This window comes from Oncorhynchus mykiss, chromosome 22 (genome assembly GCF_057628025.1).
Source record: "Oncorhynchus mykiss isolate SJ-2025 chromosome 22, ASM5762802v1, whole genome shotgun sequence".
Classification (NCBI taxonomy): domain Eukaryota; kingdom Metazoa; phylum Chordata; class Actinopteri; order Salmoniformes; family Salmonidae; genus Oncorhynchus; species Oncorhynchus mykiss.
Genome location: NC_143043.1, coordinates 16,760,053 through 16,773,347, shown reverse-complemented (window position 1 = coordinate 16,773,347; position 13,295 = coordinate 16,760,053). Strand labels below are relative to the sequence as shown.

General features: G+C 44.7%; 1 protein-coding gene across 1 annotated transcript; it reads right to left on the bottom strand.

Annotated features, from left to right (window-relative positions):
- Positions 1-529: 529 nt before the first annotated feature.
- On the bottom strand, positions 530-11,596 carry LOC110501440 (acetylcholine receptor subunit alpha). Its single transcript, XM_021579006.3, has 9 exons — positions 11,138-11,596; positions 10,167-10,309; positions 6,229-6,273; positions 5,797-5,906; positions 5,197-5,392; positions 4,752-4,989; positions 2,477-2,700; positions 1,085-1,324; positions 530-988 (listed from the first exon to the last, which is right to left on the bottom strand). Exons 1-9 carry the CDS (start codon positions 11,181-11,183, stop codon positions 857-859), a joined length of 1,374 nt encoding a protein of 457 aa, XP_021434681.1. The 5' UTR covers positions 11,184-11,596; the 3' UTR covers positions 530-856.
- Positions 11,597-13,295: the final 1,699 nt, after the last annotated feature.

Below are 13,295 nucleotides of genomic sequence, written 5' to 3'. Positions count from 1 at the left end.
TTCCAGTTCTCTGCTGACAATGACTGGAACGAATTGCCAAAATCACTGAAGCTGGAGACTCATATCTCCCTCACTAACTTTAAGCATCAGCTGTCAGAGCAGCTCCCAGATCACTGCATCTGTAAATAGCCCATCCAACTACCTCATCATCGTATTGTTATTTATTGTATTTATTTTGCTCCTTTGCACCCCAGTATCTCTACTTGCACACTATCTTCTGCATATCTATCACACTAGTGTTTAATTGCTAAATTGTAATTACTTTGCCACTACGGCCTATTTTTTGCCTTACCTCCCTAATCTTACTACATTTGCACACACTGTATATAGATTCTTTCTATTGTGTTGTTGACTGTACGTTTGTTTATTCCATGTGTAACTCTGTGTTGTTGTTTGTGTCACACTGCTTTGCTTTATCTTGGCCAGGATGCAGTTGTAATCGAGAGCTTGTTCTCAACCGGCCTACCTGGTTAAATAAAGACGAAAAAAAGACACATAGAAAATAGACAACCAGTGTCAAATAGGCCTATCAATTTGACTTAAATACTGTATTAAAGATGAATGAAAATATATAACAAAACATATTGAGTAAAGACAACAAACATTTTGATGACAAAAACTTGATTAGAATGGTCAATGTTGATCAACTGTTCTATAATACACGAGTGAAAATGTAGATAAACATGCATGCACCCAGCGATCTGAATGTATGAGGGTCAAAAGCACAGTCGTCATACAGCAATATGTGACTTTAAGGTCACAGGGCCAAGAGTCACTAGGGCCCAGAGTGTTTCCTGGTCAGGTCAGAAGGTCAATAAAAAAACATCTGGACCTACTCAGGACACCCCGCAGACCGCTAAGGTGTCATGCTCAGCTCAATGAGACGGCCCGCGAACACTCCTAGGGTGCCAATGATACACACCGCCATGAACACACACAGCAGAATGTGATCCAGCACCATGGCCACAAACTTCCACTCTTCAGCAGCCTGGGAAAAGAGGAGAGCAGTAAGAAACACGTAAACGGAGATCTGTCATAAGGAAACAAACTGTGGGAAGGACAGCAATGAATTCCATAGTCTTACACTGTTGGACTCCTCATCAGACTTCATGGTCTCAGCGATGTATTTAACCCCCTCAATAGCACTGCGTACGTCGGGGTTCTTGGTCATGGGGGACTGGTAGGCGACTGCAGTAGGGGTGGGCTTGCCCGAGATGTCTGAGATGTCGAAGTCAGCACCGTAGATGTTTTTATCCTGTCTCTCCTTTGCAGGACGCTTCATTGTTGAGAAGAACATGAGGTTGGGAATGGTGTCAATGAAAATCTAGGAAGCAAAAAATGTGAAAGGAATGAATGAATCAAATGTTATTAGTCGCCTGCTCCGTGAAATGCTTACTTACGAGCCCCTAACCAACAATGCAGTTTTAAAAACGACAGATAAGAATAATAAATAAAAGTAACAAGTAATTAAAGAGCAGCATTAAAATAACAATAGCGAGACTATATACAGGGGGGTACCGGTACAGACTCAATGTGCAGGGGCACTGGTTAGTTATTAAAGTGACTATGCATAGATGATAACAGACAGTAGCAGCTTTTACAACTGTGTGTAATAACAGACAATAATAAATAGACTGGTAAAATGCATACAATGAGATAAAAGGCTAATTGATGAGCATATTAATTCAGATACTTTCTAGCTCCTGAATCACAAAAGTAGGCTTAAAAAGCAGTAATACAGTCAACAAGTGCAATCATCTATTTTCTGTCACTAGATGGCAGTACTGGGCAACACTTATTAACAGGGCAAGAATAATGTTGAGACCTCTACTATCACTCACAGGAGGTTGGTGGCACCTTAATTGGGCAGAATGTGCTCGTGGTAATGACTGAAGTGGAATCAGTGGAATGGTATCAAATACACTAAACACGTGGTTTCCAGGTGTTTGATGCCATTCCATGTGTGCCGTTCCGGCCATTATTATGAGCTGTTCACCACTGATACCACACGATCTGTCATGTTGTTTCATGAACAATTTGTTAAAACATATACAAAATACATACATTTCTAAACTGTCACACACTCATAACATTCACAAACCAGAGTGCACAAGTCATCCTATACCATGTCATTTACAGTCCAAATCTTTATTTATTTAACCTTTATTTAACTAGGCAGGACAGTTAAAGAACAAATTCTTATGTACAATGACGGCCTACCCCGGCCAAACCCGGACAGCGCTGGGACAATTGTGCGCCGCCCTATGGGACTCCCAATCACAGCTGGATGTGATACAGCCTGGATTCAAACCAGGGACTGTAGTGACGCCGCATGCTCTGAGATGCAGTGCCTTAGACCGCTGCACCACTTGGGAGCCCTGTACGTAAAGCACTATGCTATAGAAAGCTCTTAACTAAATTATTTTTAGATAAAAATAACTAAAATCACTGGTAGAAATGTGCCAGCTTTGCTCACCTTGCGAACCCAGGGGGACATGGTGTGAGTGCTGGGGGAGCGGTGGTGGGTGTTGATGACGATGACAGTGATGATAATGGAGGCAATGACGAAGACCATGGTGAAGAGCATGTACTTCCCGATCAGCGGCACAGCACTGGAGGTGGAGGGGATGAGCTCAACGATGACCAGCAGAAACACAGTCAGAGACAGCAGGACAGAGATACTCAGAGTCATCTTCTCACCTGAGGACACACGTGGTCACAACAACCAGATCAACAAAAGCGGACGCATACTGCAGAATTCATCTATGGAGAAAGGCGCAATTGAAGTTTGCAATCATGCAAATGATCTGCCATTATCACGTGTCATACATTTCATAATCTGTCAGTCATACGGCACACAGACGGATTGGAGCAGTTCAGTGGAAAAACGAGGCTCATGACAGAGACTGAACATGTGCTCGTAGGGAGGCCACTGAGATTCATAACAATGGATTCAACGCTAAACACTGTGAGAGCAGTTGATAACTGGGCTTAAACAAAGAATACAGTTACACCAATGCCCCAGCTCAACTCAGCTGTGACACCCTTAACAACTGAATTAAACCAATTCAATTAATATCTCGTCAAAGTGAGCTGGTTTGATGGTAATTTGGTCTCAAGTCTTGCCTTCACCTAATCCCCACTCTGGTTGGTCCCCAACTATTAATTAATTACAAGAGGGTTTGAAGTGATCATTGTGATAATTGATCAGAGAGAAAGAGACTAATAGCTAGAGAGAGAGAGAGAGAGACACACAGTGCCATAATTCACAGTGATGAAGCAACACTGACTCACAGAGACATGGGAGGGTCATAATTAGAGGGTAGCAGTGACATTGTTCCTCTGGATAGTCAGTGCCATCACACCCTTTAGGGCACCAACTCATTTTGACCACAGTAGCCTCTGATCCAATTGAGCTCCTCCGACCTCCCTTTCAGCCCTTCGCTAAATGGATGGCTGAAAGATCATGCTGCCTAGTCACCTTACCCCTATACATATCTACCTCTCTCACTCCAGTACCCCTGCACATTGTAAATACGGTATTGGAACTGACCCTGTACATAGCTTAGTACTTTCTCTTGGTATTCTTATTATGTGTTTTTGTTCTACGTTATGTTATTTTTAGTGCTACATTGATACTGATTACTGCATTGTTGGGTTTAGAGCTGTCAAGAAAGGCATTTCAGGGTACTTTTGACATTAAAACTTGAAACTTGGGCAGGAATTCTGCTTATAAAAAGAACTCAAAGCTGAGTCTCTGTGAATTGGTGCTTGAACAATATTGCCCTACCACAGCAAAAAGCATGATAGCGCAAAGGAATCTGTGATTTATTTTGTCCTGTTTAGCCTTCCATACACATAGACCTATACACAAACAACCTCACGTACGCAAACATACACACAGGCACACAGGCAATGGAATTTCAAGTGTGTGTTATTTTCAGTTGAGCACATTCACACCCAGACCTCATTCACACAGATTCTAGAATGTGAACCATGTGTTGTTTGTCAACTTTGTGTTGCTGTTCAGTCAAATCCGTGAATCTAAAAGGCTTCCATTTGGCATCACATCTCCTCCATAGCATCATACTGTAGCAGCAGCCACATCAGAGCAAGGCAGCCAGTGATGCATTATACATTAAAGGAAAGGTCTGTTCGCAGACATGGCAGCACACAGGGTCTCTGGGTAATGAGGTAGGCCTCCACACTGGCAACAGGACCAAACGCTAGCTGAGACACAGCACTGGTACAGCTAATGTAGCTACTAGTAACTTCCGAGGCCCAGAGACAGATACAGGTGTAGGATCTTAATCTGACCAGTATTGTCGTAGAAAAATAATCCTGCAGCAACAGGATTTTAATGTTTAGTTCATAACGCTGCTTGATTGGTGGTTAGGCTATTAGCCGGACAAAAGAAGGCTACATGATAAGTGCAGTACTGTTAATATAACAGCGTGTTAGTCCAGGTTTTCAGTGAATTTATGTAAACCACGAGGCTCATCTGAATTTCCTGCGGCGCAGGAGAATTCTCAGTAACAAAAGAATGGCCAAATTAAGATCCTACATCTGTAGAAGGACAAGCGTGTTGTTGTAGGTACCAGCCAATGCAGGTACAGTTCTACACAACCACTACATGAGCTGTCAACGTTGCAGCTATGATGCGGAAAGTGGGAGACAAAATATATTTCCGCTAATCTTCAGCCAATAGAAGGGATTTAGAACTGAAATGATTGACGGGACGCTCCACCAACCAGAGTCAGTGGGCAGATAGAAGACGAGGCCAGTGAGGAATGAGAAGAGCATGCAGGGGATGATGACGTTGACGATGAAGTAGAGGGGCAGCCGCAGCATCAGGAAGTGGTAGGTGATGTCCAAGTAGGGCGTGTCTGGGCAGCAAGCATAGTACACCCAGTGTTTCCAGCTGCGGTAGTCCTTCATCACCCACTCTCCACTCTCCATGAAGTTACTCAGGTCAGGGCGGTCGCTGTCCTGGTGGAGACGGGTAAATAAGAAGATGTCGCGAAGAGGCAACAGACCAGGAAGGGATCAACCTAATTGGTATTTCCCAGGACTGGTGGTATTATGTCATGCTTTTAGAATCATGTGTTAAATCAGTAATGGACTGTATGTGTATGGGTAACACAGTTACACAGGGGATCAATCGGGGAAAAATGTCAAAATGTTGATGATTGTTACGGGATTGACGACAACCAAGTTGCCATCGTAGGTCCAGGTGCCCAGCTTCATGCTGCAGTTCTGCAGGTCGAAGGGGAAGTGCAGCACGATGATCTCACAGTAGCTCTTGAAGATGGCAGGGGGGTTCCACGTGATCATGCCAGTGTGCTCCAGCAGCACTTTGGTCTCGTGAACGATGGCAAAGTCACCGTCAGCACTGTGGGCACACACAAACACGGGCATCAACGCAGGAAATAATGTTAACGCAGAGGGGCATCACTGCCTGGGGCTTGGCATGGCCCTGCCATCGCAGGCCAACCAACCAGAGCTGAGACTGGTACAGGTTGCTGTGGCATAGGAGCTGGTTGTCAGGGAGAAACAGCCGTGTGTCAGACGCAGCATATGGTGTGGGTGGAACCTGTGATATAGAAGCCAGATTTAGCCTGCTGCAACCTGAGCTCTCACTCACTCTGCACAGAGGGAAAAGAGAGGGAGAAGTAATGTGGTTTGAAAACATAGTCACACACAGTCGGTCTGTCTGGTGGCCTTCTATCAAGGAAAGTATCAGTGAGAGAATGGTAAAAAGAAAGACATTTGATGCAAATATGGCCTGATTCTTACTTGTTATAGAGAACGAGGTCAGGACGCCAAATGTCAGTGGAGGGCACTCTTATCTTTTTGATTCCGCCATAATCCTCAGGATTCCATTGCAAGTTCACGTCCTTCCATTGCTGGAAAATGATGGTACAAAGTACAAAGAGCATGAATAGAAAATATCAGATAGATTATTTGACTTGAAGTCTGATTCGGAGAGGGATCATTTCAATAGGGATTTTTCCAGAGAATGTTTCATTACAGTTTAGTGAAAATGAACATTATTCAACAGCTTATAAGGATTTTACACTATCTTCAGAATTATGGTGAAATGTATGATAATTACCCATACTTAGATTTTCCTTGTTATTACTCTTACAAAATAGCCAGAAAGAAAATATTTTGATCTCATATTTACTGTATATTGCAATGTAGATACAGGAAACAGCAGTAACAAACCTGTTTCAGTCGAACATTGCTGTTGACAATCTGGTTGACCTCATCCTGTAGAGAAAGGGAATTGATTTTAGTTTCTACTGTTACAAAACCAATAATTAGCCTACGGATGTTGTTGCACTCGCTAAGTCTAGGGGTCTTAGGCCTAGTTAACTAGTGTGTAACCTGATTTAAGATGTGCATCTAAGGGAGAAATCAGTGTATGCAATGTATGTACACAGGAGACCTCTCCTTCTTGACATCTTGGTCAGCCAATCCCAGCAGATTACCATTTGTTCAGATGGTGACAAAATAAAGTGACTCCTGGTAGAGTGTGCCTACCTGTGTGTTAGCACTAAACTACTTACTGCATAACACCTCCCCCATCAAGAAATGTAAAGAAAAATCCAGTCAACAGTATATATTTTCCTCAATTGTCCTAAACTTCTATACTTTCCCACCCTCTTTTCCATAAAACTTATTTAACTGAAGAGACCAAACTATATACACTATAAACACCAGAGCTGCAAAACTATGAAACTTGGCTCCAGAAAACCTCACCTCTGAGATAACGCCATTCTAGAAAACCAGACCAACCAAAACCATCAAATTCACTGGTCTGCACTCAGCTAATTTCTTCCTTCCAAAAGTCTGACTTGACCAAACCAAGGGACAACCTGTAACCTCTATAGTTCTAAACGGAGAGACCAATTCCATTCCCTAGGCCCATGATCACAAGCACCAAGCTCCATCTGATATGAGACTTAGAGCACCCACCACCAGGGACAAGTGAACGTTGACCACAACTCCAGCAAACTCACTAGGAACACCATTCACGTTCCCCAATGTCTCTTTGCTCCCGTGCTGGAGGGGAACTGAAGGGGAACCGTTAGCCTCCCCACTTTCCTCCAACTTAACCCGGAGTCACTAGGCCTACATGCTGTAGGAACTTTCAACCGCTCTTTAACAGGAAGTGACAAAAACGGTGGATCTAGCTTTTCCACCAAACTCACTTCTTCAAGCTCCTGATTCTCATTACAAGACACAGCTGTATCACCCTGCAAAACTCAGACCAGATCCTCACTAAATGAACGGGAAGAATCTCCTCTCTCCCACAGCGTAGTTAAAAAAAAGTGTCAGTAACATCGACCCCTGACAAAACAACCTCATGGTCAACCGGCAGAGGGACCACAACCTGTTATGCAGAGTGGAACAGGGGAACCCAAGAGCAGACTCAGATGAGGAGACTGGGATGAAGTAACCAAGGTATTTATTGAAACACAGGGGGAAGATAGAGTGCAGGTCAGGGGAAGCTCGGGTGGGTTGTGGAGGATGAGGTGAGACGGGTTGAGACAGGGTAAGCAGGTCCAAAGGGGAATTCAAGGGAGTAGTAGTGTGGGGAATCCAGGACAGAGTAGCAGGATGAGGAGACGTGGGACTGGAGACAGGGACCAGAGTCAGAGCGGGCAGAACTGTAGCGGAGAGGAAAGCAGCATCAGGCAAGGAAAACAGGCACAACAGGATCTGACTAGTAACAAATGGCTCAAAACGTAGACTGACTGAGCAGAGATCACGATCTGGCAGCGTGTAAGTGGCAGGGCTGAGTATTTATAGAGGTCTTGATTATGGAACAGGTTGCAGCTGGTGTGGATCTGCTCTGACTCCAGCACACCTGTCTCTACCCACACACACACACACAGAGAGAGACGGAGATGGAGAGGGAGAGGGAGAGGGAGACGGAGACGGAGAGCGAGAGCGAGACGGTTGTAGATGCGGATAGAGAGAGAGATGAGTTCATCAAGTCCATCAGGTTCATCCTTGGACACCAACTCGTCCTTGAGGGTCTCAGTGATCGCGTTCCGGAATGCTCCCTGAAGGGCCTCCTCATTCCAGCCACTCTCAGCGACGAGAGTGTGAAACTGACATGACATCTCAGCAACACTATGGGGGCCTTGACGGAGGGACAGGAGTCGTTTAGCAGCATCCTTAACGCAGACTTTTTTCATCTCCTCCGTGAATCTGGAGCAGGAGAATCAGATGGGGGACTGTATCTCCCACATTGCCGTGGCCCAGGAAAGCGCTGCTCCACTGTGGCAGCCAATCAGAAAGGAAATCTTGGCCCGTTCGCGAGCATAAGAGTAGGGCTGTTGCTCAAATAATAGTGAACATTGTACCAAAGGGCTCTGCAAGCCTTGAGGTTGCCATATTAACGCTCAGGTCGGAACAAGGGTCAGCCCTGTAGGTCAGACAGGCTCTGTGAAACTCATTGACGCGCGCCAGAATGGTCTTCAGGGCTTGGTCATGTTGCTCGAGCAGGGCGCCTTGGCCGATGAGGGTTTGGTGGAAAGTGGCAGAGTCTGCTGGGTTTATCTCTTTGGCCAGCTCATACTGTTAAGCAGAGTGGAACCCAAGAGCAGACTCAGACTCAGACTCGGACAAAGTAATCAAGGTATTTATTGACACACTTGGGGAAGATGGAGTGCAGGTCAGGGGAAGTTCGGGTGGGTTGCTGGAAACCAGGGGCGGAGGCTGAGGCTGGAATGAGAGGGGTTGAGCCAGGGTAAACGGGTCCGGAGGGGAATCAAAGGGAGTCGTAGAGTGGGGAATCCAGGACAGAGTAGCAGAATGATGAGACGTGGGACTGGAGACAGGGACCAGAGTGGGCAGAACTGTAGCGGAGAGGAAGACAGCATCAGGCAAGGAAAAGAGGATAACAGGATCTGACTAGTAACAAACGGCTCAAAACGTAGACTGACTGAGCAGAGATTACAATCTTGCTGCATGGAAGTGGCAGGGCGGATTATTTTTAGAGGTCTTGATTATGGAGCTGGTTGCAGCTGGTGGGGATCGGCTCTGACTCCAGCACACCTGTCTCCACCCATACAGTCAGTCTCTCTCACACACACACACACACACACACACACACACACACACACACACACACACACACACACACACACACACACACACACAGAGAGAGAGAGGGAGAGAGGGAGAGAGAGGGAGAGAGAACCCGGGGAGTGGCGGCAGGTCAAGGAGACACAGGATGAGCAGTAGAGGACGTTGCAGGAGCAGATGTGACACAACCTCCTCTACTGTGGGAAAGAATGCGTCAGCTAAAGGAAACAAAGAGTCGCTGACAACCTCTGAAACTAACAGATCACTTGGGGAACCATATCATTAGTCAGCCCACAAGGAGAACCTAGTTGTTCATTGTCCATCAACTCAACATAGAACATCGTCCTAAATTGACACCTGAATTAACTTCATCCTCAAATTGCAGAGGGCACACTATATCACATATCTCTACCCAGAAGGTCTCAGCTAGAGACACAATAATCAACTTCCTCACTAGGGAGAACCATTTCCTGGGAGCCACAGTCTATTTTGGCAAATCATGTTTCCCACACACATCATCATCATCCTCCCTCTCTGGTTTGCCATCAGCACCCTTCTGAACCCGATTAGCTTCACAAACTGGGGATACCTCAAAACCCTCCTTGAAAGACTTCGCCCCCTGAGACAACTTTTGACTGACTGGCAAGACAAACTTCCTCCCCTGTATGCAGCCCTCCAGTCAACTGCCATTTCTTTTTCCAGCCTCACTATTTCCAACACATATTCCTCCTCCTGACTGCTATCCACTAGAGCTTGTGGTAAGAACTCACTCCACTGTTCCCATAACAGAACTGCAACATCTAACTTGTTCAACTCCTCAGCTATTTCAAAATGTTTGCCACCTGATGTGACTGATCCCTTGTTAGCTTGAGAAAGCTTCAACTAAAACTCCAACCTCAGCACAAAACCATGCTGGCTCAAATGCTCCCATAGTCGAAATAAGTGAGCCAAACAGAACCGACTCTTCGACTGACAGAAGTTACAGTTAGCTACATAGTGTTGGCAGTGATGTGAATTGCATGATAGATATTGGTTGATGTGGGATGGTGTGACGTTTTTCTTACCACACTGATGAGTTGAATGAGCTGCAGGCCAACTGTAACCACCACTGGGTCCTTGAAGTGAGCGACAGGACGCACCACCTTGTTGTAGCCAGTGAACAGGGTTTTCACCAGGCGGGTTTCATCCTCAGAGCTCCAGGCAGAGCCTACAAGAAACACAGGGACAGCTTGATGCGTGGCTCACATGGCAGAGATGGAGAGAATGTGGGTTTACAGCACCAGCAGACTGATAAGTAGTGGTTAATGTACCTGCAAATACAGTAGTATTAAATGTACTAAGTGGCCTTCCTTCCTTCCTGACTAACTAACTACTTATTTCATACACTGTTGTATACCAGTGGTATACTATCATCATGGGATGCTGGAGGTGATAGAGATGAGAGCTCAGTCAATACAGACAGTGTTTCAGACTCGACATCTGCTATTTCCGTTACATATTTGACCCATGCCAGAGCGGTATCTCATTTCATTTTCCGCTTGACCTTGAAACGAAGCCTAGTGTGTGCAAGAACATAGTATGAAGCAAAGCACGAATGACGTTTTGAGACATTGAAAACAGTACAATTGTCTGGAAATATTATATGCTATATGAAACAACTGGCTCATTAAGTCAAGCACAAATAGATGGAGGTTAAAAAAACTAAGTGCACACACCCCTGTCAATCAAGAGAGCCTAATGCTGGATGCTTTCAAAGAAATGACAACATTTCCAACAGGCACTAGCTTAGCTAGAGTATACCTCATGTAACATTTGAAATCTTATAGTTAACTAATGGATAAAGCATTACCAAGAATCAATGTGAAATGATCAAATGATGTTGATATCTCATGACTAATGGGCTCGATTTGTAAAATATGCAAATTCTTTGTTTAGGATAGACTATCACCTAAAATATCCTGGAAAAGGTAAGTAGAAGAACAGAAATGGCAAACTAATTTTATCAGTCAGCCAACATGTTTAGAATATGGCTTACCTGCTAGAATGATAAGGAGATGAGAAACAAAAAGTAGACGATTCATTCTTGTGTTCGGTTCCCATAAACTCTGGGGTATCCAATGTCCTGAGTCTTCGAATAGAGGGTAAGCGGCTAGTTAGGTAACAACATTATTTCTGTCTACTTTAAAATCAGGTCAAAATAATTGCAACACTGACTTGCTGCTTCAAGTACTGTAATGGGGAACAGTATTGTTGTTCCCTGACACCATATGTTACGAGCCACCACCAATAGCCGTCATTTGAGAGGGTCACATTCTTTGTCATCCCTCACATGTTACAAGCGCTACATGCCTGGCTAATCTAGCACTAAAATATCTCACAGTGCAATATACTTCCCATATTGAAAGATGCAATAGCCTCTGTCTGCTTTCCAAAACGAATGCATTTGTTGTGATATATGTACAATTAGGCTACTCATGAACAGAGCATTGGAAATGTTATACTGTTCCCATTGGTTAACTTCTGTTACATTAAGATGTCATTTCCATAATCATTATTTGGGAATTCTGTATGAGTAGTTGATTACATGTCGAATACATTCATCAAACGGCCACCAATGTTGTCCTCTTGGATGATCTTGCCCCTAATGGAGATGGTATCCCTCTTAGGATAATGTTGGACTGTAACATACCCATAACATCTACCCCATCTAGCCACCGCAATGAGTTTCCAGATGGCCAGGCATGAAACCCAAACACCCCATCCCTGTACACCTGCCCCTCCCCACCAAGGCATTGATGGGACCAGGCAACTCGATTTCCCTACAGCCTCAACTCAACCCGTTCAATCAGCCAGTCACTCAACCAGCCGCCTCATTCATCTTATTTAGGGGGAAATTGCCATTTTGGCAATGTCTGAATTAAGAGAGATCTGTCTCTTAACCCCCTCCACTTCTCTCCCCATACCAATCACAGACCACCTGAATCCTACAGTGCCTAAGTGCCTCCTGCCTGGACCCAACCCATGTGACCCTGGAGAAACCCATTGAATCTGCTCATTCAAGCTCAATCAAGGTCAGGCAGAGGGAACGTGTCTTCCTGCCGTTGCGGTTGAGACACGGTTCTTTCTTTCAGCAAGAGTCAGCCGTTCTCATAGCCCTGCGGGGAATCTCTCCCAATCACACCTCCTAGTTTACTCTCTATTCGACATGTGATTAAAATGCTCTCTAAACCCGAATCTGAATAATAGCAATGTGGAGTCTGTGGAACATCTGCTGGGGATGGCAGAGCATTGAACATCTGCTGGGGATGGCAGAGCATTGAACATCTGCTGGGGATGGCAGAGCATTGAACATCTGCTGGGGATGGCAGAGCATTGAACATCTGCTGGGGATGGCAGAGCATTGAACATCTGCTGGGGATGGTAGAGCATTGAACATCTGCTGGGGATGGTAGAGCATTGAACATCTGCTGGGGATGGTAGAGCATTGAACATCTGCTGGGGATGGTAGAGCATTGAACATCTCCCGCTGCATGTTTCTACACCCTGACAGATTATGTAGATTATACTTTCCATGGCTGAGATGATTATGTGTTACTGGCATAGTTGTACATAATATTTCACCCCCCAAAAAAATAGCAGCTTAGTGTTACTTGTATTGTTTATGTTCTGAAGATAAAAACATTATATTTATGATCACTGCATTCTATTACTTAACATGAATGTCAATTAAAGCTCTTCTAAGAGCTCTTTGATGTGAAGGTATTTTACAGTAGATCATTTGTCTCATATACACAATCTGTTTTCTGGGTATGATGGGTGGGGGAAGGGATGGGATGGCTGTTTAGTATGGGATATTGGTGTTTGGCGATGCAATTGAATTCAATCTAGGCCTATGCAGCTTAAACGTTGTCCCTTCAATTCCTACAATATGATGTATAGCGGAACTATAGCACATTCCCACATTCAGAAATCAACATGCTACCACTTTAGCCATCAACAGTCTGAAAAGAAGCAGTGATATCCACAGGACAGGCGCTGCATCTACGTACAACACGTTCACTCACATGTCGGAGTTGAATGTTTCAGTGTGTCTTTTGCGATTGGAGACGTAGGTCAGCCTTCCCTTGAGGAAATGCCACACAGCTTTGTCCAATCAACAAAGAAAGGTCAGTTATCTCATGGAAAAAAAACAT

What these genes read in the sequence shown, in the direction of transcription:
- LOC110501440 (XM_021579006.3), bottom strand. Translation starts at nt 11,183, where the DNA reads ATGAATCGTCTACTTTTTGTTTCTCATCTCCTTATCATTCTAGCAG. An exon ending in TCTCCTTATCATTCTAGCAG is followed by an intron (nt 10,310 to 11,137) that starts GTAAGCCATATT and finishes TGTTTCTTGTAG; the next exon opens with GCTCTGCCTGGAGCTCTGAG. An exon ending in GACCTCGTTCTCTATAACAA is followed by an intron (nt 5,393 to 5,796) that starts GTAAGAATCAGG and finishes GTGTGCCCACAG; the next exon opens with TGCTGACGGTGACTTTGCCA.